Source organism: Musa acuminata, chromosome BXJ2-5 (genome assembly GCF_036884655.1).
Source record: "Musa acuminata AAA Group cultivar baxijiao chromosome BXJ2-5, Cavendish_Baxijiao_AAA, whole genome shotgun sequence".
Classification (NCBI taxonomy): Eukaryota; Viridiplantae; Streptophyta; class Magnoliopsida; order Zingiberales; family Musaceae; genus Musa; species Musa acuminata.
In genome coordinates, this window is record NC_088342.1 from 37,968,962 (window position 1) to 37,991,064 (window position 22,103).

General features: G+C 36.2%; 2 protein-coding genes across 7 annotated transcripts; both read right to left on the reverse strand.

The window, feature by feature from the left end:
• Window positions 1-446: 446 nt before the first annotated feature.
• LOC103985324 (uncharacterized) lies at window positions 447-1,406 on the reverse strand. The gene has a single exon (XM_009402984.2). It carries the CDS (start codon window positions 1,404-1,406, stop codon window positions 447-449), a length of 960 nt encoding a protein of 319 aa, XP_009401259.2.
• Window positions 1,407-2,193: 787 nt separating this feature from the next.
• On the reverse strand, window positions 2,194-20,637 carry LOC135612689 (protein ENHANCED DISEASE RESISTANCE 2-like). Of its 6 annotated transcripts, XR_010487046.1 has the most exons (24): window positions 20,396-20,635; window positions 20,034-20,208; window positions 19,786-19,860; window positions 18,991-19,044; window positions 17,715-17,780; window positions 16,334-16,437; window positions 15,014-15,084; window positions 14,799-14,915; window positions 14,628-14,668; window positions 14,434-14,534; window positions 14,258-14,353; window positions 11,597-11,673; window positions 11,430-11,501; window positions 11,151-11,306; window positions 8,752-8,987; window positions 8,638-8,677; window positions 8,393-8,547; window positions 8,201-8,302; window positions 5,012-5,056; window positions 4,303-4,443; window positions 4,003-4,098; window positions 3,776-3,877; window positions 2,552-2,720; window positions 2,194-2,457 (listed from the first exon to the last, which is right to left on the reverse strand). XR_010487046.1 is itself a non-coding variant. In XM_065109269.1 (23 exons), the coding sequence occupies exons 2-23, from the start codon at window positions 20,169-20,171 to the stop codon at window positions 2,607-2,609; spliced, it is 2,199 nt and encodes a 732-aa protein (XP_064965341.1). In that variant the 5' UTR covers window positions 20,172-20,208; window positions 20,396-20,635; the 3' UTR covers window positions 2,194-2,606. The 6 variants fall into 6 exon arrangements, 5 of the variants coding, with proteins under 5 accessions (XP_064965341.1, XP_064965343.1, XP_064965345.1 ...); XM_065109269.1 differs by having other exon boundaries at window positions 2,194-2,720; XM_065109271.1 differs by having other exon boundaries at window positions 2,194-2,720; window positions 11,597-11,661; window positions 20,396-20,634.
• Window positions 20,638-22,103: the final 1,466 nt, after the last annotated feature.

The window sequence follows — 22,103 nt, forward strand, 5'->3', positions numbered from 1 at the left end:
GCAACTCTGATAAGTCAACGACATCCATCCCGCTGCTATCCTATCTAACTTCTGCATAAATATAACTTAGATGGAAAAGAGAAAATCTAGATTTTCATAAATTATTATAAGGTGCTCGGGTCGAATAAGGAGAAAAATCATCATTTCAAGTCACAATGTGAGGTTGACTAAAGCTTCATATTATATAATTAAATTAATAAAAAAATTTAAGATATTCATATTTTCATTATATTTTATCCATTTTAAAGATATATGATCAAACTTAGGAATGTCCAGTGACATGAAAAAAGAATTACTTGCATTAGTGTACATGGAATGATAAATGAGCCTGCTTGCTATTCTGTATCCAAAGTTCTGATAATTGAAATAAAACCCAACCAAGAGTTGAAATGGAAACATTATGTACGAAAGAAAACAGACGGAGAAGGCAAGTGAATCTTCCATCATCATTGACGACCACCACCCAAGCAGTATTTACGGCCACCTGCATTGAATCCAATGAAGTCGAGCAAGTCCTTGCAAGATTTCTTCTTCAATTCCTTCGACGCTTCCCCTTCTGCGGTGCAGTGCGTCTTATGCACAGGATCATGGCTTTGAGTCGATCCGAAGCCTTCATTTCTCGTCTCCATAGCGCCTACTTTTTGGTTGGACGTTGCTGATGATGATGATGATGATGATGATAACAGGGTGTACTTGGCCGGATGCTTGTTTGACGCACACCGGAGAGGGAGCAGCGCCCTCAACCGCCACTTGCGACGCATAACGCCCTTGGCTAGGAAAGAAATAGGATCCTTGTCCTTCCCTGAACTCTCTCTTGTTGCCTCCACCATCGCAACCGTGAAGGGATCTTCTTCTTCTTCGTCGTCGTCGCTACGTTTGCTCTGGTGGCGAAAAGACCATAACCTTCTCGTTCTAGGGGGCCTCGGAGGCCGCTGAGAGGTGGCGCCGCCTCCGTGGTCCACGCTTTGGAAGTATAGGCGAGGAGGAGGCTTCAATGGCAGAATTATTTTATTCTCAAATACCTCATCAGTTGCAGCTACCGCCGGCTGTTCGTACTGATTTCCTCTGAAACCCAAGTCAAAGTCGAACTCGCTGCAGCGGTTATCATTTCTGAAGCTAAATTCACACTTGGGAGTGCCAGGCTTCTCCTCCCAATTGAAAGGGACACCGAAGGTGGCAGGGGATTCCGAGGGAGAAGGACAGATGAGGTGGCTTAAGTGTGCATAGGTGGAACCGGCGGAAGCCGAGCTGGCGGGCGCACTGGTGCAGCGGGAGTACATGTTGAAGGGGTGGTCGAGAACCTCCTCCGGGCTCGATGAAGCACCGTCGTCAGGGATGGTACTGGTGGCCATAATGCCCAAGTCCGAGGCTTGGGCGGCTACCACCACCACCTTCATATTCGTCATTACCTTCTCCTTCGATGCACTGTGGCTTCGAAAGCTTTTGCAGATTTTAGGAAGCAGGAATGAGGGATTTCAGGGAAGAGGGGAGGTTGTGTCTTGACATACCAATATCCATCTACCAACACTCCGATATTTGAATCCATTCAAGCAGATCATTAGAATTCGCTTTTGGTTCTTCTAACCAAATGACGTCTCTTGGTTCATTTTCCAGAATTTGGTTAATTCCTACGTTGGCGGTTCATTGAACATAATGATAAAAGATACGCTCGATTCTTCTAGTGATATTATATGGAACACAATGGGAGTAATATCAACGCGCTTTCAGGGAAAGAGCGAGTACAAGGTGTCACACTCATATAGTCGTCAGCCTTCTTAGAAAGCACACGAGACAGATTTGAGAGGTATGAAACAAGAGGATGGGTCCTAACGTATACAATGCTGTTTATTTGCTAATTGAGGCCTTTGAGGCAACTTCATTCCACAACAAGAGGGATTCTTAATAAATATATACTCTCAGTTGATGCTTGCTATACGACACTACCCATCGTGGTCATGGGGACTCCATGAGAAGCAAACTAACTCAGATGTACCATATTTCATAGAGCTTCTGAACATGCAGCAAAACAAAACAACATTTCTTTAAAATACCTATATTTGTAATTTGCATTCTGTCTGGAGGTTCATTTTCCCCTTCAGGTCCGTACCGTTCCAACAATCACCACTGACTTAATACTAAGTTTTGGCTGTGCAACTTTATCAAAAAATTTATACTTTGAGCAACAACAAAAAATGAAAAAGCTACATAAGATTTTCCTCAAGTAAAGGAGGAGATATTTCATGAATACACAAATGATTGTTGGACCAAAGACTAAAGAGGCAATGGGACGCAGATATCAGCAAAGACAATTCAGTCATGTAAAAGTATGTGAACCCCCCAACCATGTGCACATCCTATACAATAATGTAAATGGGCGAACTTGAATGAGTGGAGAGTTGACGCAGTTCCAGAATGATTCTCTTGTATGAGGTGGCTCTTGGTGGTAGATAACAAGCACTGATAGGGGTGACAACAGATCAACGAATTGTATAGATCAACAACTAATGTTCATCCATCTGAAGAATTAGCTTCAAATGATGGTAGTTATTACCATGGCAGATGACACCTCCACAGGTCAATGAATTGGATAGATCAACAACTAATGTTCATCCATCTGGAGAATTAGCTTCAAACGATGGTACTATGGCAGATGACAGCTCCACATGTGATACCCGAACAGCACCAATAAGCCGTTCCGGAAGCTCATCATAAGTGTTTGCCTGTGAAAGAAAAAATATACTAATCAAGAGAACAAATGCAAAAAATATTAGAAAATTTTACTGTATCACAGTTTTCTTTCAAGATAAAAGGAATTAGTTCATGCTTCAAATGTTCTGAAATCAAACCTGTAAACTTAATGCTAACGTCCTAGCCAAGGTAATTATCACTAATTCAGAAGTTTAACTTGCAGTTTAAACTCAACAGAACCAGCTCCATATAGTTAGGATATTCATTATTGTAGTTGTTTAAGACAAGGCAACCAAGTTAACCATCTAGCCAACTATAACTGAAAAAACTAAAAAAGAAAATTGAGATCTACCAATGCACATGGACACCCTACATATTAAGATATTGTTGGATACAGCAAACAGGCCAAACATCATCCAGTTTATTTAGCATAAATAGCTCAAATGCACAACATGCAGTGAGAAAAGTTAAACTGCAGTCTCTTAGGATGAACCAATACTCTAATATTTCTACTAAAATCCTGTAGTTTACTAACAGAAACCTTTATATACATATGATACATTTGCCAGACTGAGAAAGCTAAAGCTAAAAATGCAATCTTCTGGGTCAGTGCTTGACAACTAAGATTCACAAGTGAAACATGTTATGTTTTGTCTCCTTGTGCTCCTTATGACTTCTGAACCAGGAAATGACTTGTGATGTGTACGAGACAATCAAGAAAATAAGATTTCCACTCAACGAACGAATACCTAATTTGGAATTAGGTACATTTTTTGCAGGATTATGCAACCAGTGACTTTCAATGTAATATAAACCTGTACATGAAAATTCAATGGAGATTGTCTTGAAAATGACTCATAGAAGGCCACTTTTAACAACAAAGTACCATATCTCCCTCCCTCTACCTACTGATGTCTGTTAATAGCACCAAATCAAATACTGCTAGCATACATTTGTGGTAGAACATCTCTTGGTGCAAGTAACATGATAGGATAATTCAACTTGTCCTTTCTTGAGAAATGCCAACAATAGAAAAGCAATGATGCCATAGTATGACATGGTGTATTTACTAAAGAAAAAGAAGTACCTGCACAAGAAAAGCCATGTCAACTACTAATGTTGTAATCACACCAAAAACAATTCCCAATACCCCATTAGCCACTGTAGAAGAACCAATATCAACATCGATCTGCATGAGGGATTAATTACCGTCAGGCATCACACACATATTAGGCCTCATTTATAATTGATCTTTTCTCCAACAATGTGCCAATAGACATTAAAGTTTATATAGTCTGCTGTCCTGTAACTTACTTCGAGGTATTCTGATCCACGAATGTAGGTACAATCAACTGCTTTGCCTAATAAACATGGAGTGCTTCCAACACTCTGACGCACAATCCAGGAGCCCTGCATAGAAATATAGTGAAAAAGCAATGCAACATGTCATGGGGAAGCCTACAGGCTCACATCTGATTCAAGCCCGTCTAAAGGAGTGAGAATTAAATATCTTCAAAAGACAAATAAAATTGGTGGTGTTCTTTGACTACTGATGCAGATTTGATCCATTTGTGTAGGATAGAGTATTAAAAACTTCATGAATAAGATGAAGACCTTAGGAACTGCTGGAATAAGCTTGAACCTACTGTTTCGGAACTCATCATCACCGTCAACAAAAAGCTGCAGTAATGATCCAGGAACCAATGGTTTTGACACAAAGTAGAATACCATACTGTAATGAGTTGAAGCTGGAACCTGCAATAACATAAATTCCATTTGTCATGCTGGCTCAGACACCACAAAAGAAAACAGCAGTAGCATTAACAGAAAATCCTATTTTTGCCTACAATCTGCAGACCTGCTTGGAGATACTGTCTCAAAGAAACTACAACCCTGGCATTTATCTTTATAAATGCATGCAGACAATGTGTACACGGGTCTGGGAATATTTATACTCCCGTCAAGGTGATTTACTCCTAAGCGAGAAACAGGATGGAGTTTTAAAATGCACAAGAATAATCTCAAGAATATGAGCTTATTAGCTTTCACCCAGAAAAGAGGCTATGAAACCCAAAATAAAAATCTCTGAGATGCAAGAGAATTTTCCTGGCCCATAGGCCTTTTATGATGATGACCGATGCATTCACATAAGGATCGCAAGACCATAATTGAAACTTTGAAATATCTTAAGATCTTAGCAATTCTACAAATACCATTTCAAGAATACATCAACAATCACAATTACTTTATTGCACTACTCAAGTAGGAGACGAGTCAATTCATATCAAAAGAGTAAATAACAAATAAATTAGTAGTTACTTACTTGCACATTTATCACCAAAGAGAACAGTCCCTTCTCTGAGGCCACCTACATTTACAAAGTAGAACTAAGAACCTAGTAATGGAACTCAAATTTATCTGCAAAATGAATGATATGAGGACATATGGAAACCATATTACAAAAGTCATTAGATAAAAAAGTTGTAAACTTCTAAAATGGATTCAAATAACAAAGTTATTTTGGTTAGAATATCCCCTAACAGAAAAACCAAAATTCCTTCAGAAAACAAGAATATTGAACAAGTTGAATAATATTTCATACAGAAATCATGAAGAAAGTAATTAATGTATGTCATTATCTTCACTAGATAACAAACCATGGTTAAATATAGTCCACTGATGATCCAGCAAATTAAAACACTAGCATCTGGTAATTGCTTTCAACCAACTCTGGCATAGCAGATTAGAGGTATTAACCTTCTAAAAAAGTGATCCCTGTAAACATGTATCACAATATACATCATGACCAGTTTATCCTCTTGAACAGTGAGCACCCTTAGTGTGTATATCAGGCACAAACCTTCTACCTTGAGATTTTTCATCCATTTGAAATCTCTCAGATTTTGGGTTGTCCCGCAACTACATAATGTTAGTTACAACTATCATATGCCACACTATTATATGGTGCCAAGCAAGAACAGTGGGAAAGTTTCTAGCCAGAACAGAACCTACTAGAATTTTAGGAATTAAATCAGGGAAGATGTGAAATTTTAGATCAAACTGAGATAAACATGTAAAGTTCAAAGAGAGTTAAAAGAACAGTCAGATAAGGATATAATATTTGGAAGTTCCAAAGTTTAATTTGGAATAACAGAGGCGCCCAGATGTTTACATTGAATGATTGGTCTTTAATGAGACTTATCTTACAGCAGATTAGAATATATGTTTTAAGGAATTGAGATGTAAGATAACTAGTTTAATAGCTACAGAGACTAGTGGATTTTGATTCACCAGGAAAAAGAAACAGAAGAAATAGTAAAAACAAGCATATTAGGGTATTAAAAATCAGAAAATGTAGAAAAAACAATAATAAAGAAGAAAACTCTGATCATGCAAGCAACCTCTGGTTGCTACGAAACACTTCTTGGCCTATGATCTTGCCATAAAAGAAAATGTTTGTAGGATCACAATGTGTCCATTATGGCATAACAGAATTGGATTAAACCTTGCATATAACCCACAGAGAGGTGTTATATCAAACAAAGATTAAATCATATAACTATAAACAGTAAGCACAGCACTCCATAACTGATATGTTGTTTATTAATGATAAGGGTAAAAGACAAGTGTCTATTGCTGAGTCACCCGATCTCTGCCCTCTCCCATCTGCCCAGGGCATTGCCAAGGCTTATTTGGCCAATAGATTAACCATCTTAAGCATTAAAAGAAGCCAAATATTGGTCATTTTAAACTGTTTTAGCACGGGGCAGCTTGATGCAACAATTAAACACGTCAGTCCTGTAAAATTCAAAGCAAAAGTGCCCATCCAGTATGGTAAACAGTTTGTCTAGTTTGGTACAACAATCATACTCCTATAGTCCCATGTTAGTTATGGGGAAGGAAAAGTCCATATATAATTTTGGAAGAGTGGACAATATAATCCTAATAGTGCAATATGGGAGAGAAACCTTTCTCAAATGCTTCTAAACAAATAAGAAAGAACACAACCAACCCTCTTCACCAACCTATAGTAGTAATAAGATAGATTTTCTTTTTTTTCTAGTTATTTTTTACCATTTATTTGTGGTAACTAAATTGATTGGTCAAAAGAGTTAAGTCTGACTATTGCTCAAGTCCCAATATGGGTATAAATATATTAGACAAACTCCAATCAGAAATCATATTTGGGAGTTGCAGGTGTGCCTTTTAGTAGGTCTTATCGTGGTGATGGACAACCCTGTCTGAGAAGACAATATTAATTTAATTTATGTGATAGAAAGCTTCAGAAGCCTCTTCATTCAAATTAGAGAAATGCATGTAGGACTAGGAGTCACTTCTATCATCAACCTTCTTTATCTTCCCATGCTTTACTTTGGTATTATCATGTGCAAAGAAATCTCCAAGGCACTGATTAGCTCACATCTGATCTTGATCAGCGTAGTTATTTCTAGAAAACTTGTTTCATCTTTTAGAGTTTCACGAGCTTGAACATGTAAAAATTATTCCAACACCAAATGTACAAACAGGAAAGGTCTTCAATAAATTTGTCTGCTAGAGAGAATTCACTGTCTCAAAAAAATATACTGCCTTGTAATCCTTCTCATTCCTGGATTCTTGAGTCCAACAATATAGATAATTTTATTCACTTTTGACACATGATCTACTTGATAGAAGTTAAGATTCCACAAGACCATGATTAGACACATTAAACACTAAGGACTTTCATATTAGCACAAGTAAACCTCTTTTAGCTATAGGAACTGATCTTAAGCCAAAGCTGAATCCAGCAGATAGAAAGACTATTGAGTATTTGGACTACAATTCTCCAAATTTGGTGAACCTTTAATCAGAAGTATCATATCCATAGCAGATATGTCCATATTACTTCATAACCTGTTCTTTTGGCTCCTACAATCAGAAATATATATATGTTTCTAATAAGAAAACTCCTCATTGCAAAGGAATCATAACTAAAGTTTTACACTGATCATAGGTACCTTCTTAAAAGAGCATGGTACTTGCTTTAGAGCTGCTATAATTAGGATTAGTCCTCCTCCTTCGAGAATAAAGTAATCTATTAGTGAGAACTTTAGTTCCATTATTTTTTAAAGAAAAATCTTTTCTTCCTCTCTTCATAAAACGGAAAGATGGGATTGTTCCTAACAAATTGCAGGCTCTCATTATCCATTGCAGTTTTGATATTTCCTCGATGTACTCTTTTAGATGCCATTTCAAGACTTAATAATGGTTGAACATCACCAACAATATTAATTAATTTCAGATATTGGTACAATAAATGGTTAGTAATTGAAAAAAGACAGTTTTAAAAGATAATATTAGACAAATAGTTAGTATGGAGTTACTGAACATTAATGCCATCTGTGACACTTTTACAGAAAACAAAACTTAGATCATATTAATGTTTATTGTCAATGAAGTAATGTTTATTGTCCCACAGAAGCAAAATAAAGATGAAATTTTATGCTTATAGTGCTGCACGGGAAAAGCTTACCTGAACTGCACAGCCTTTTCGCCTAGCAACATGGTCGATTCGCTTGGCATCCTTAAACCAATCAACTGCTACAAGCTCCATAAGATGCCTTCCTCCAGGTATCTGCAATCCAAAGAGTAAAAAGTTTTAATAGCAACATTTTAAAGTATAGTTGAACAAGCTCAAAATCAATATTGAACAGGATCACAAGACCTTGGTTTTGTCATATATGAAGTGTTTACTTCGAACTCTGAAATTGTTCCCATCAGATATTCTCCAACAGTTACGGCTTTTATCACGGTCATCATGCCGTAAATTGCCAGAAAATTCTGATAAATCAATTGATTCTGAAGGTTCCTCATCCAAAACTACAGGATTAAACAACATAACTATCATATAACAGAATATTTTTGAACTCAATTACCATATATCAAATGGCCAAACAAAACAATACAAACCAGCCTTTTTAAGATCATTTTCAAGTTTGACTGGGTAAGCCTGCACACATAATAACACTGTCATCAACACTAAGAAGGCTAAGATATGAATATGAATAGTGGTAACCTTTTGACCTCTTGTTCAGGCTCTGGAATTTGATAATCTTCATCTTCATCAGAATCTTCATCCAATATGACAGAATGTCTGCTAGCAGCTTGCATATGATACAGTGAAGAATTAGGATGAACAGAATTTTCCTGTGTTTTCCTATCCTTCTTAATAGAAATTGTTTGTGCAGTCATATTGACCATCAATGGAATCTTTGATACATCATGGTTTTCATCTGTTTGAGAGAACCATTCACGGAGCCCTACCATAAGCAAAGGTGTAAGCATAAATTAAAATGTTAAAAAGGCACCTATAAAGGCATGTGAGCAGCAGTTATCTCGATGAACTAAATCTAGTTGTTATATTCTAAGACAACTTTGAGCATCGAACTCTCCAACTCAAATCTGGGTCAAAAACAAACCGCGGATGAAAGGAAATAATGCTCATATGCAGTGAAGATCTATCCAAACAGAATTACTTGGTAATAAATACTATTAAATGTATTACTTGGTACTGAATTAGGAAGGACCATAATATTCTACTGGCTAAACGAGATAGATAAGGGCAATATTCCACTAGGAAATTATTCTGTCATAACAAGAGACAATAATAGTACGATCACAAGAATATTCTATTGGTATAAATGAATGTCTTGCATATCAATTCTTCGCAGCAATATTTGGCCTTGTTGTTAGTAAGATATCTTCCAGCTTTCTATGTCATTCTGTCATTGTACCTAAGTGACTCTTCACATTCAACCTCCCGTCCTATCTCCAATATAGTAAACATATACAAACTTCTAAAATAGTTTCTTCACATTTGAAAACTTAAATGTCCACTTCATTTATTAAAACACCATGCTATCAAAGGATATGATATAAAATTTTCACTTAAACAAATTAAAACAAACTGTGATGACCCTAATAATGTTATAATAAATGTTTTAGGGGAACATATAATTGCCATAGTATGATTATCTCCTGAGTTACACTTTTGGTTGAAATCACCTTGGCAAACAACAAACTACTTAAACATTCCTTCATTCACCCAAAAATCATCAGTATAGCCCACAGTAAAAACATACTCATGGACTAGAAGGGCATACTTTGAGAAATAAATGTAACTTCACAGTTAGGTTTCATCTTCACCGACTTATTCCTCACCTTCATATGACAACGATAACTGTTCCTGGGGAAGGTGGAACAAGAGATTCCAATGTTTACCTAAAAAGATGAAATCTAACTTTTTCTGATGTTCCATAATTTACCTTTCTACTTTTCTACTTACAACAAACCCACACTTCCCTCTTTCCACAAACCTACCAATCTCCTCTTCTCCATTTGTGAACAAAACAGTATTTATAAGTTGTAGATCACTCACTGAAATTTGATAATCCCACCTTTTCTTTCCTATCACATTGGTTTCTATTCACACCATGGATGCCCCTAAGGCCTTAACTATATTCATCATATATTGCATGTATGGATTGCTTTTGTTTATTATGAATTTGGTGGCTCCTTTCTGAGACATGTAATTTTCATGTAACTACTGCAGAATGTACAATGGAGATGATTTATGTATTTTAATTATAATCGTGTAAATATATATAATATAAGCTCATGGTTGATATAGTCTATTTTGTTAGTGTTAAAAGTCTACTTTGTTTTAAACATAGGTGTATCTACCAACCCATTCCATTAGGAAACAAAACAGCTTGCAAGGAGTGGTCACTGGGAGAGTCACCATTCCAAACACAAGAAACCCCTTGCCGCCTAGCAAAATGGGCAAGGAGGTGAGCTTGAACATTATAGTTTCTAACTTTCTATTAAAAAGTCCCCATTGTATGACTGTACAATGATTGCCCAAAACCCAACAGTCTCTCAAAACATTGCTTAAGTGCCAGGATTATGGAGCTAGGTAGTAGCTTGTAAGAAGTCCAACTTGACCCAAATCAATATGCTTAAAACAACAACTTCATTTTAAACATATTGATTAAAAACAGATTTTATAATACTCTTAATTTTCCATTCCTAGGTGTGAGAATTTAAGAAAATGATATTAGCCAATAAATGCTTAAATTATCTCATTATCCTATTAGTATAACCAAATAATTTATTGAGTTCTTCCAAATATAATATAAAACTAGGAATCATGGTAGCTCTAACAGAAATAAGGCTAACTTGTGATACAGTTACACAATTAGAATGGCTAACTTTTCTACTGATGCTCGAATATCCCCATCCAAAGTAATCATGAAACATAAATACACGCTTAGCAACAAAAAAAATCAATAATCAAAAAGAAAAGTTGCTTAAAAGAAAAATATAAAAATAATATTACAAATTAAGTCAACACATGTATCAATAGAGAATTTTGTTATGAAATAGACAACCAATTATATGTTATCTGTGGAGAGTATAAGTACCAGCAACGCTGTTCAACATCTGAATCAAACAATGTTGCTGAAATGATGGGAGATAACCAACACCCCATCCTTTCAGATCAATTTGCATAAGATGCTGTACTTGTGTCCGTACTCTCCCATCACGTGGTTTCAAGGGAGAAATCTTGAATCCCCCACCTTGAGAAGAAAATAAATAATAATATTTTTAAATAATTGGACGATAATAATATATCAGTACAAAAGTGCACATACAAACATATCACAGATGTCCTAAAAAGTGTAGAGCAAGTGGAAGAGTACTCTCAACATGGGCTCTAACAAATCCTGGTTGTGGACTACAATTTACATGCTCCCTTGAACGGAATAAAACAACTGCAAGAACATAGAATTAGTTTCTGGAAAATTTCTGACAGTGGCAAACATCAAGCCTTGTTATGGAAAAAAAAAAAAAAGACTAACATTCTCACCATAACTTCCATCATCATTACGTCTCCAATAGCGCACATAGCATAGATCACGAGGCCACACAAACCTGACACACAATCTGCACTTTTATTCACAGCAGAATCATAGATATATATTGAATCAAGAATCACATATACTGTCAACATAATAATACTATTCAAGTTTCATTGCTAAGCTAAATACACAGTACATTGCTGAATGACAGTATCACAAGTTAGTAAATCTATGACAGGTACAGAACTAGATCAATTGCAGCAGTACTAGCAACTTATTTCTTATTCCTTTGCATATCATACCAAATCTTTTTTTAATAGCATTATTGCAAAAACTTATCAGAGATCAAATCTTGGCCAAAAAACTTACCCCTTAAATCAACTTCAGGAAAGCTATGCTCTTCAGCACAAGGATACGAGAGATTCTATCAATAATCAGTTAATGTGGAAGTTTCAAGTTCCAACTCTCTCAAAGCTTCCAGTAAGGCCGAGAACTTTCTAGTTAACTTCTCTATTAAGGCTTCCAACAAAATTTGCTTGGCGTCCTCTCATCTTTGATGACACTAAACTATGAGATTCAATCCTGCTATTATTGACGAAATCTCAATTCCATGCTGAGATTGAAACCCCTATTGATATATTATATATTTTCTTGCAGATGAATTTAACATTTCATGTGCAATTCATGTACTTATGGGTGCAATTCCAAGCTTCCACAGGGGTGCACCTATTTGTAAGCTTTCTATAAAGACAACCAGCCGTGCGTTCTCAACTTTGTTAGATCCTTGCATGGACTTATATACCACACATAAATAAAAATTATAAAGAAGAAATAATTTATAGTCAATGATGAGTCAAAAAAAATAATGCCCTGCAAATTCCAAAGGAATATTCTTAACCAAAGTTTCAAACACAGGGCAGCCGGTATATACCAATTAGTATAGGTCAATACTGGTTGGTATTAGTTTCTTTCAATATTTTTTCCTGATTATACTGCAACATTGGTTGGTAGTCCAGCATCATACCAGTCCAAACAATCGTTGAAAACAATATTGAACAGGTATTTAAAACACTGTTATGACTGTATCAGCAGCTTCCAATTGTCTAGCATTCAAATAGAGCCTTGACCCCAAGGAAGTTCCAATTGGATGCTACAATGGTTGTTTTATAAGAATGATGTTGGTACTTTAACACAGTTCAAAAAACCAGTCAGACCAGTACATGCCTGGTATGCATAGTTCATTGTATCAGCATACATGTCAGCACAAGTCGACATGTCAGCAACCATGCAAGCATCTTAAAAGGCAATGACATCAGTATCCACATCAAAGTCCAACCCACCACCATGTCAACAGACACCAAGTAAGCACACGTTGTCACAACCCCTCATGTTGGTGGTTCATTTCCAAAATCGTCCAGCCAACCAATTTATGATTAGACCCTTCCCAAATAAGAACCGCTGAGGTATGAAACACTATCTGGAAACTCTGCTACGGTGCTACCAATAAACTACACTCCATGATCTCCTGAATCACCCACTTGAAGCTAACTTGAGATATGGAACGTTGTGATGGGAATGACCCAATTCAACTTTTACAGGTTGGGCATCCTATTCAAGCTTAACCATGTTTGAGATTACCTTGATTTGAATGAAATTATCTTAAATATTAGATATGAGATTACCTCGATTTGAAGAGAGGTTCAACCGAACTAGGAGACTGACTTCCACTTCTTATCCAAATGAACCTTCCCTAATCAGTTTGGAAGGTACTTAACGAGCTTAACCATGTTTAGAAAAAAACCAAAAGAATAAGAAAAGAAAGAGAGTGAGTGAGAGTGTGAATGGAAGAGAGGAGACAGCCACGCGGGGCTTAAATAAGCCCCAAAAGTTAGTCAATCGTCAAATTTCACCTTTACAACGAAATTTGGCTATATTGATTGGTATCATAGGTGTACCACCTTGTACGCCTTCAAAACCAACCTGGTTTGGACCGAAGGGGGCATGATCCATGAACCGAGTAGTTGTCAGATTTACCAACTGTTTCATGACAAAATTGCAATCTATGCTCTTGAGTAATTTTATCTATTAAATCAAAAAAATATTTCTATTCAAATATTCCTAGAATTCTCATTTGATGGCATCATCTAATATAATTTGAGGACATATGAACTTATAAGTTATAACAGCAAGTATAGAATATGTCACTTTCTCGTAATATATATTTTAGTGGTAAAATTTTCTATCACCAGCATTTTTAATCTATACAATATTTTTACACCTCTTGTGAGCTAGAAATCATACTTCATTAAACTAGTCTAACTGAATTTATGTATAATGATCAAATACATACAACCATAATCTCATCTATAATCATAACTGATATGAACTACCCTCAAATGTAGCAGCAGACTTAATTTCGTGGAAAAAAAGTTTCATTTTACATGAGTTCCACAATGTGACTTTACAACTGACATGTAGCTAGTTATTACATATGCATAGTATCTCCTTCAAAATAATATTTCAAGGTATTAATAATATCACTTCCAAGTTAGAACACGAAAATATAATCGTATACAATGGTGATCAAACATGTTTCTAAAACTGACAAAGAAACGAGGTATACAACTATGACAATTCAAGTCTACTTCAATGCACTTAAGAAACATTACACTGGAAACCAGTCCAGCTGCAGCCTATGATAGAGTATCGCAGTATGACCATCCACCTCCTCAACCAAACTGCCATACTGAAAGCTGCAATCCCACCTGCAAAAACAATAAAAGCAAGTGGTGATTGAATTAAAGAATTTCTAACATTAAATTGATCATCCATAAGTATAAGTTACTCAAAACGTGTTCCATCCATCCTCATCACAAGCTGGAAAATAGATTCACATGTAGCTTCCACAATGCCAACAGCCTTCATTGCTTTACTACAACTCCTTGGCTGTATAACAAAAACATATTACATCAATGAGAAAGCTAATAACTAAATTTCTAAGTTTCTCATGTACATTAACCGTAAACATGTTCTCCATACAAGATAGTCTACTTCTACAAGCTCCTCAAAAATGCGAAGCCCTGAAAAAACACAAAAAAAAAGCCATAAAACAAGAGCAGATGGTTTAGATCTCATGATCCTTGAGGTTATAATTTGTTGTATTATGCAGAGCACAAATAAGAGAGCCAGAACAAAGAAGAAATGTTTCACCATTCTGGCATCTCACTAGACGCCAATGTTTCCTAGAGAAGACTTGATCAGAATTGTTGTCATTCGACAAGCCTGAATCAACATCACGGGTCCAGTCAAGTATGGAATCAGGAGGGCCTGTCAACAGAGAAGCAATGATCATGCTGTATCATATATGCCACTATGCAACACAATATGCTGGACGATGCATAAAAGAGATCAGTGCTAGTCCTTACCATTTCCTATGGTTGTTCTCCTTGACAAAGTAGGATGGCTCTCTTCCTCTTCTTCTTCTTCAGGACTACACCTACAAGAAAATATTAAATTCTAAGAAAAAGAACTAAAAATTTGTTGGCATATGTGAATTTAGTTACATTTTTCATAAAACCAAAGGAATATAATCAAAACTGAGATAGAAGGTGAAGAAATAGCCAGAAAGAAGCTGTCCTACCAATAATTATGAATCACAGTATGAGAACACAAAATGATGCAGAAATTAAAATATGAATAACATGAACCGTGGTGAGTGATTGCTACAGAATCTTGATACTATATCTATAGCAACAAGCTGTATGAGTCCCAAGAACATCATAGAAAAAATTATAGATATGTAGACCCAAAAGTTAGATAAAATAAGGAACAGGTTCATTAACTATAGAGAGAGAGAGAGATAGATGATCATTTCCATCTTTTTAACCAACTTTCCTTTGTTCTTCTTAAAGTATTAGTTGAATAAGTCTTTTATTCACTTAAATAAATACATCAAAGAGAAGTTCAAAGCCAGTTTAAGAACCTAAACTAATATTCAAGCATCATTATAATCAAACAGAAAGGTACACTTTAACTTCATTTTTTATCCATTTATTAACAGAATATAATTTTCAAGAAGAGTTCAGCATCATTATATACTACCTTCAATTTACATTCATATATGTAATAGTATTCTATTTGTCCAAACCAATAAGGAAGCATGGACCCACAACAAATGTAGAAAACATGTCTCTACATCTGTACAAGTTGTAGAGAAATCTTGGCAGCTTGGCATCTATTAAAGTGAATTACAGCTAATAACATTTTATAGATATTTATGTCAGCAGATCCTAGAAAATCTCACACCCATCAATGTTCATCTCTAAGCAGATCAGACAACGGATACAATGTCTGCACACACATAAAGAATACAATCCTAATAGTCCTCTTTATGTAAAAGACAGTAAGCATTTCTACATTGCCAAACACCAATTCTCTAATAAAATCATTACAGGCAGCTATCTATTAAATAATCTTTCATCAAGTATCCTAATCGTTATCAGGATAAGTGGTCAAAAACAGGTTTTCCAATAATCTCTCATCAAGTATCCCCAAAAGAAAACGAAAAATATATATAAAAGCAAGATACATAACCTCACTGCACCAAGACAGATGACAATTAAAATACCATTGTAGCAATTTTAAAAAAAAGTATATATTAACAATACATCAATTGATCATGCTTCCATTGATCATGTAAACTTATACCAATATCAGTGAATACAGACACATTACACATTACTTACTGACTATCCCGGTCAGAGGAGGAAACATTCCTTCCATTATCCACCGCTGATTTATATGGAAATGAAGAAAATATCTTGTTTCCAGTAGCAGTTGTAGAATCTTGCTAGACCAATGAAAAGATGAAGAATTAGTTGATCTGAAATATCAATTTATACTTAAATGAATCACATTAGAGATGACAATTACCTTAAAAGACCAGGTCAACCACCTCTCTACATAAATTCTACACAAAGAATGTTTCATTACCAGAACTTTTAGACATCCGCTTTACCTATTTTGAATGGGATTCTAAAAATATTGATGGAACTGAAGGTCCTAATCTAGATAGATTGGCATCCTAGTTGGGTAATTACAAGCCTATTAGACTAATTTACTAATACCCAAACCCCTTGTTCCATTGCAAGAAACAAAGTTGACTAGAAAATACCAGTTCAAATTCCAAGTTAATTAATCACAATATAAAGAGGTTCTTACTGACTTTATTTATAACACTTTTGTATCCTTAATTATTCATTCTCTTTTTTGTTTAAATTTTCACATAAAAGAATTTCTTATTATGAATTAGCCTAAACCTTAAAGAAGTCAAAAGCTTTCATTGACACATATTTATTTCCAAAATTTTTTCACTTATGTCAGCAGTATTGATCTATATTAACAACAAGGTAGAATTAATAACTTAAAGAGCTAATCAACAATTCTAGGGTAGTTAAAAAGGTTTCCCATAAATGACTAAATAGGAACCAGAGCATGGTAATATCACAAGAAAATTAGCAAATTACAATATGCACAGGAGTCTTGATTATACAAAATGAATGCCTTAAAGAGGCTTCAAGATTGCAAAATCTCCTAATCAAGTGTCTCTTATTCCCAAGATTACGGTAGTGCAAACCAAGTTTAAGGGTCTTAGACCCATACTGGTCACTAGCCAGACTGGTATGGGAAGTGAGGATAAGGCCCTGCTATGAGGAGAGGAGGATGAGGAGACGAGAAGTTGCAGAAAAAAAAGAGAAAGCTAAAAGGAGGATTGGGCCTGTAGTTGATAGCCAAAAGAGTTATTAACAGGTTGTTGATAGTCAACTGCTATTGACCACCAAAACAACTATCAAAAGGACCCAGAGTATAAAAAAGAAGACAATTTTGAACCAGGCCAGTTGAAGTCATCAAATTCAAGTGACAGTTCCTGGTAGGACCACTAAATACTGGTCGGTACATACGGATCCGACCGTTTTTATTTTTTGTAATGCTGATTCCAAGTTACGATTATAGCATTGTTAATATTCTTTGACAGAGAAATCCAAACAAAGAAAGTAATATTTAATGTAGACAACCATTATAACGAGAAGATAAACCATGAAGTAATAAAATTTTCACTTAAAGCACCTGATCAATAACAAGCTCAATTTTTTCCTTCCAGATCAGAGCCTCCTGAATGTTAAACGCCGCCATCTGATTCAAGAAAAAAAAGTAATAAGAACAAATATTATATGTGGACGAACACACTCTGAGAGATATCAAGCACAAGTCCTTGCCTATAATTAAGAAATTTTAAGCACCAAGACCGTCCATGTATCTCAAGTGATAGAATCAATGCAAATTTAGGTGAAATAATTTTACAAAACATATGTCTGGAAAATTTCCATCAGCAATTCCATTAATCAGCAAGGGCAAATCCAGAATTTTAGAATAAAATATATTAAATTATTTGAGATGATATTGTTCTATTTATTTGCCAACTTAGCTGATGGGTAGTTTATCAGTGTTTATAAGGTGGACTACAATTTTTTGACATGATTACTTATAAGATAGAATCATATTGAGAGGTACCTGATGCACTGTCATACATTTTTAAACTTATGGAACACCACTACTAAACAGCAAACACCTACTCAGTGCATTAATTTAAATTTTGACTAATTTATTTCTGTTTTTAGTGCTCAAAGATTTTTAATACAAAAGACTAAGGGAAACATTTTGAACTTTCAAGAAGGAATCATTTCAATTTGTGAAACTATGAACTTTTAAATGCAGTGAAACTACGAATTTTTAGTGCACTGTATATTATGGAACTTAGAAAATGTTTCAACTTTCGAGACACCAATATATCTTCAGGATTTGTATGGCTCATAATGCAGGAAAACTGAGAATGTTTAACACGCATAGGCAAATTATTAGAGGGAGACAACAACACAAGAATGATGCCCAAAACTAAAAAAAGTGCACCATTGTGCTTGACTGGATAAGGACGTGATATGGCTGCATGTCATTAAAATGATGTGAAGGTTTGAAATTTTTTTTTAGTTCAAATGAACTGATAGAAAACTTAAAATGAGCTTCCATATTTACACAAATATTACCTTTGTTGGCAAAATAAGGTTAACATTTAAATAGAAATTTACAGTTTTGTACCTAGGAAACCCAACTAATATGGGTCAAACAGGTCAAAGTCATGGTTTCTCAATAGTACGCTGGTCTCTCTAAGTCATTACATCATAACTTTTGGATCATTGGCCCTGCTCAAGATCCTGTCATGATTTCTGCAGCTAGGTGACAAATTTGTATTGAAGCAGTCCATTTTTTAGGGAAACAGAAAACAAGGTTCAGCCTACTTGACAATCAGACAGATAGAACATTCAAGATGAGTTAAGTCAGCACGAACCGTAATTCGATGATACTTCTCTTTCTTGTTGTAAACACATAAAACATAAACCATCTGCATTTAAAATTTAAAAAAAATCAGCATGAGACAAATTTAGAAGAAGAATAACAAATATCACCAAATTTCAAAAATGAACAGAAATGATCCAAGCAATAAATAGGATCTGGTTGACTAAATCAATGTATAAATGACAAAAATTATAAGAACAATGATACACGCTAGAGCAAGATAAACATAAATTAGCTACAACAAAGAATTATCTTTAGTAAGTTTAAGACAACTTAGTTGGTCCCAATATATGTTTTTCGCTTGTGTGAAAAATGTTAGAGCATAAGCTTATGTGTACTATTCTTGAGCAACTCTAGCTGCTCAAAAACTTACAGCTCTAAAGGGTGGAAAATTCTTCAAACCAGATAACAAAATTTAAATAATATTTGTAGTGTTATAATGGTTAACACTACTGGTAGAGAAAAACTGCATAATTAGCATGTGTGCAAAAGCCATTTAAACATGGTTTTGGATGTTAAAAAGTTGAAGTGTGCCGAGAATATGGTATACTTAAACTATTAATCAAAAATATCAAAACCAAGGAGCCAAATTATGGGTATAATCGGAACAAAGTTCTAAATACAAAAGATGATCAATGAGCAGAACTTAAGTGCATGTAAGAAGCTGACTAGAGTCATGGCATTAGATTAATTGGCATTAAACGAGAATTCTGAACAGAATGGGAGGCATGTTAAGCATTCATTCACAAATCAGGCCTTCTCCACTTTAAAAAAGATGAAGACTTACATGACCATGGTGCGTCTTAAGCCCTCTATCCTCCACTCTGCAGTTTCCATCTATAAGAAGTGTCTTGATCGGCACCTGAATACCTCAAATAATAATTTAAGCGCTGAGACGTTTAGCATCTCAAATAAGAATATAATGAAGCAACAAAGGGCGGTGAAAAAACCCTCCGAAACCCTACTAAAGATCAGATGAAATAAAACAAAAAACTAAGACAAAAAGAGGGAAGAAGAAACTAAGTGATGGGGTACCACGTTATCCTGAGGTTTCCTCTTGTAGTACGCGAGGACTCTGGTCTCGAGCACGAAGTACCGCATATGGATGAACGATCGCCCAATCTTCCGCCTTCCATAACGCACCATCCATCCCTCGTAAACCACCTTTGACATCCTCTCTCTCGATACTATTTCCCAATAGATCTACACTCTACATCAATCAAATATCATACGGAGTGAGATGAGAGAAAATCAAAGAGGGGAACATAGTAGCCCTAACTAACCGATCACAGTACTTGCTCAAAATGAAGCCAAAAAACCCTCGATTAACAACATAGATCTCAACCCGTACTTCAACTTTAACAACGACGACGAACTATCGAAGAAAAAAGACATACCGGATCGATCAAAAGGTGGTTCGCAGGCGACGAACTCCGAGTTCCGATTGACCACAGGCGCTATAGGATCACATAGATAAATCGGCTCGGACGTAGCAGCCCGACGACGATAGGATCACAAGGATCCTACCGCGTAAGAAGTGAAGGGGGATGTCGTGGAACCGAAGAGGAAGAAAGAAAGGGGGAAGGGGTGCTGCTGCGACGGGTTTTAAATGGCGACGGACGATGACCACGCAGAACAGAATACAAGAAAATAAGACTCAGCGCCTACCGAAAAAGGAAACGATAACCCCACCTCCATAACCTCTTTTTGATTTTTTTTTTTTATCTCTATCTAATTATTATTTCTGGAAACAGAATATGGGCGTAAAAATTCTGCAGAAGAAATTGGAGGTAGAAATATGATAATAAATTAATTTTTTGTTTCAATAATCGAGAAAATTTGATAAGGGAGTTGGTCTGCGCGTGTGGTGTGTAGTGGGTCATGGAGGAGTCTACAGCGCTGACTATGCGGATGTGGAAGGCATCTATCCGTCAGCAACACCGACGTTAGACCAAGACGAAGGAAACAGTTGTATTCACCGGCGTTTTCTTAGGAGAAGTACGTTTTCTACCGCCTCTCACGTACGTTTTCTTAGGAGAAGTACGTGCGAGAGCGTCGCTGTCTTTGAGGCCCATGTGAGTCCAAATCAAACACGCATCAAAATGTATTCAAAAAGATGCGCCTACCAAGTGTGACGATGTAATAAGGCAGCATGCAAGAAATTAAAGAGTTGACAAAGGTGTTATAACGTGATCTGGAATTAAAGAGGACGGTGCAAGCATCTGGATTTTGAATCTTAAAGTAAGGAGGATCAAAATCCACTTTGAACTCGGAGAAGGATCCATCCACGCGTCGGATCACTCTCGTGAATTGTAATGCCTGCTTAGTGAGGTACATCGAGTTCGAAGATCTGCCTCTGCAACCGATTTCAGATGCCTTTATAATCTTTTTTTATCCTATGCCATCAGAATTGCTGGATGGGTTGGAGCCACACGTATATAATATCAATTCACCTGTGGACGTGGGTTTGTGAGTAATCACTTAAAATGGAAAATGAGAAGTAACGCTAATTTTCCTCATTTATCAAGCAATCACGTAGAATGCATCCTTTGCTTGTCCCATGGCTTAACTGGGCCCAAGGCATAATTGGGCCCTGTGGGGACAGTTAGCATTTGGGCTGTCCTTGCATTTCCGATCGTAGTTGGCGTGCCCCGATATATATTTTGTACATGTATATCATATTTTAGTTCTGCTGAGAAAAGAGGGAAATAGACGAGAATCGAAGTGGGGGTTTTGTCACGCTGACAACAGGTACAGCAGCATGCTTGTGCACTCACCGAGCAAGGTGGTGACGGTGACGGTGACGATGATATGGTCTTCTGTGGCCGATACGTACCTGATAGTAGACGTGACGGTGCATGGTTCCCTTGACCGACTGGTAACACTAGTGGTCAAGGCGGAGTTGGAGTGGTCAGGCGTTGGAGGGCTACGGGGTACGGCCGCCTACTGGCCACGCATTTCGGCACCGATGAGTCGCTAGAATTAAAGCCATCGATTCCCGGAAAAGAAGTTAACGAGATTAGCTTGCCTGACTGAGCAAGCCAAGTTTGTCACTTGTAGGGCCTGATCCAAGCCAATAAAGTGGGGAATTGGTCTAAGGAGTGA

Excerpts from the sequence above, each read along its gene's own strand:
- LOC103985324 (XM_009402984.2), bottom strand. The coding sequence starts at position 1,406 with ATGACGAATATGAAGGTGGTGGTGGTAGCCGCCCAAGCCTCGGACTTG.
- LOC135612689 (XM_065109269.1), bottom strand. The coding sequence starts at position 20,171 with ATGTCAAAGGTGGTTTACGAGGGATGGATGGTGCGTTATGGAAGGCGG. Across the intron at positions 19,861-20,033 it reads GGAAACCTCAGGATAACGTG|GTGCCGATCAAGACACTTCT; the intron begins GTACCCCATCAC and ends TGAGGTATTCAG. Across the intron at positions 8,303-8,392 it reads TCATATATGACAAAACCAAG|ATACCTGGAGGAAGGCATCT; the intron begins GTCTTGTGATCC and ends TTTGGATTGCAG.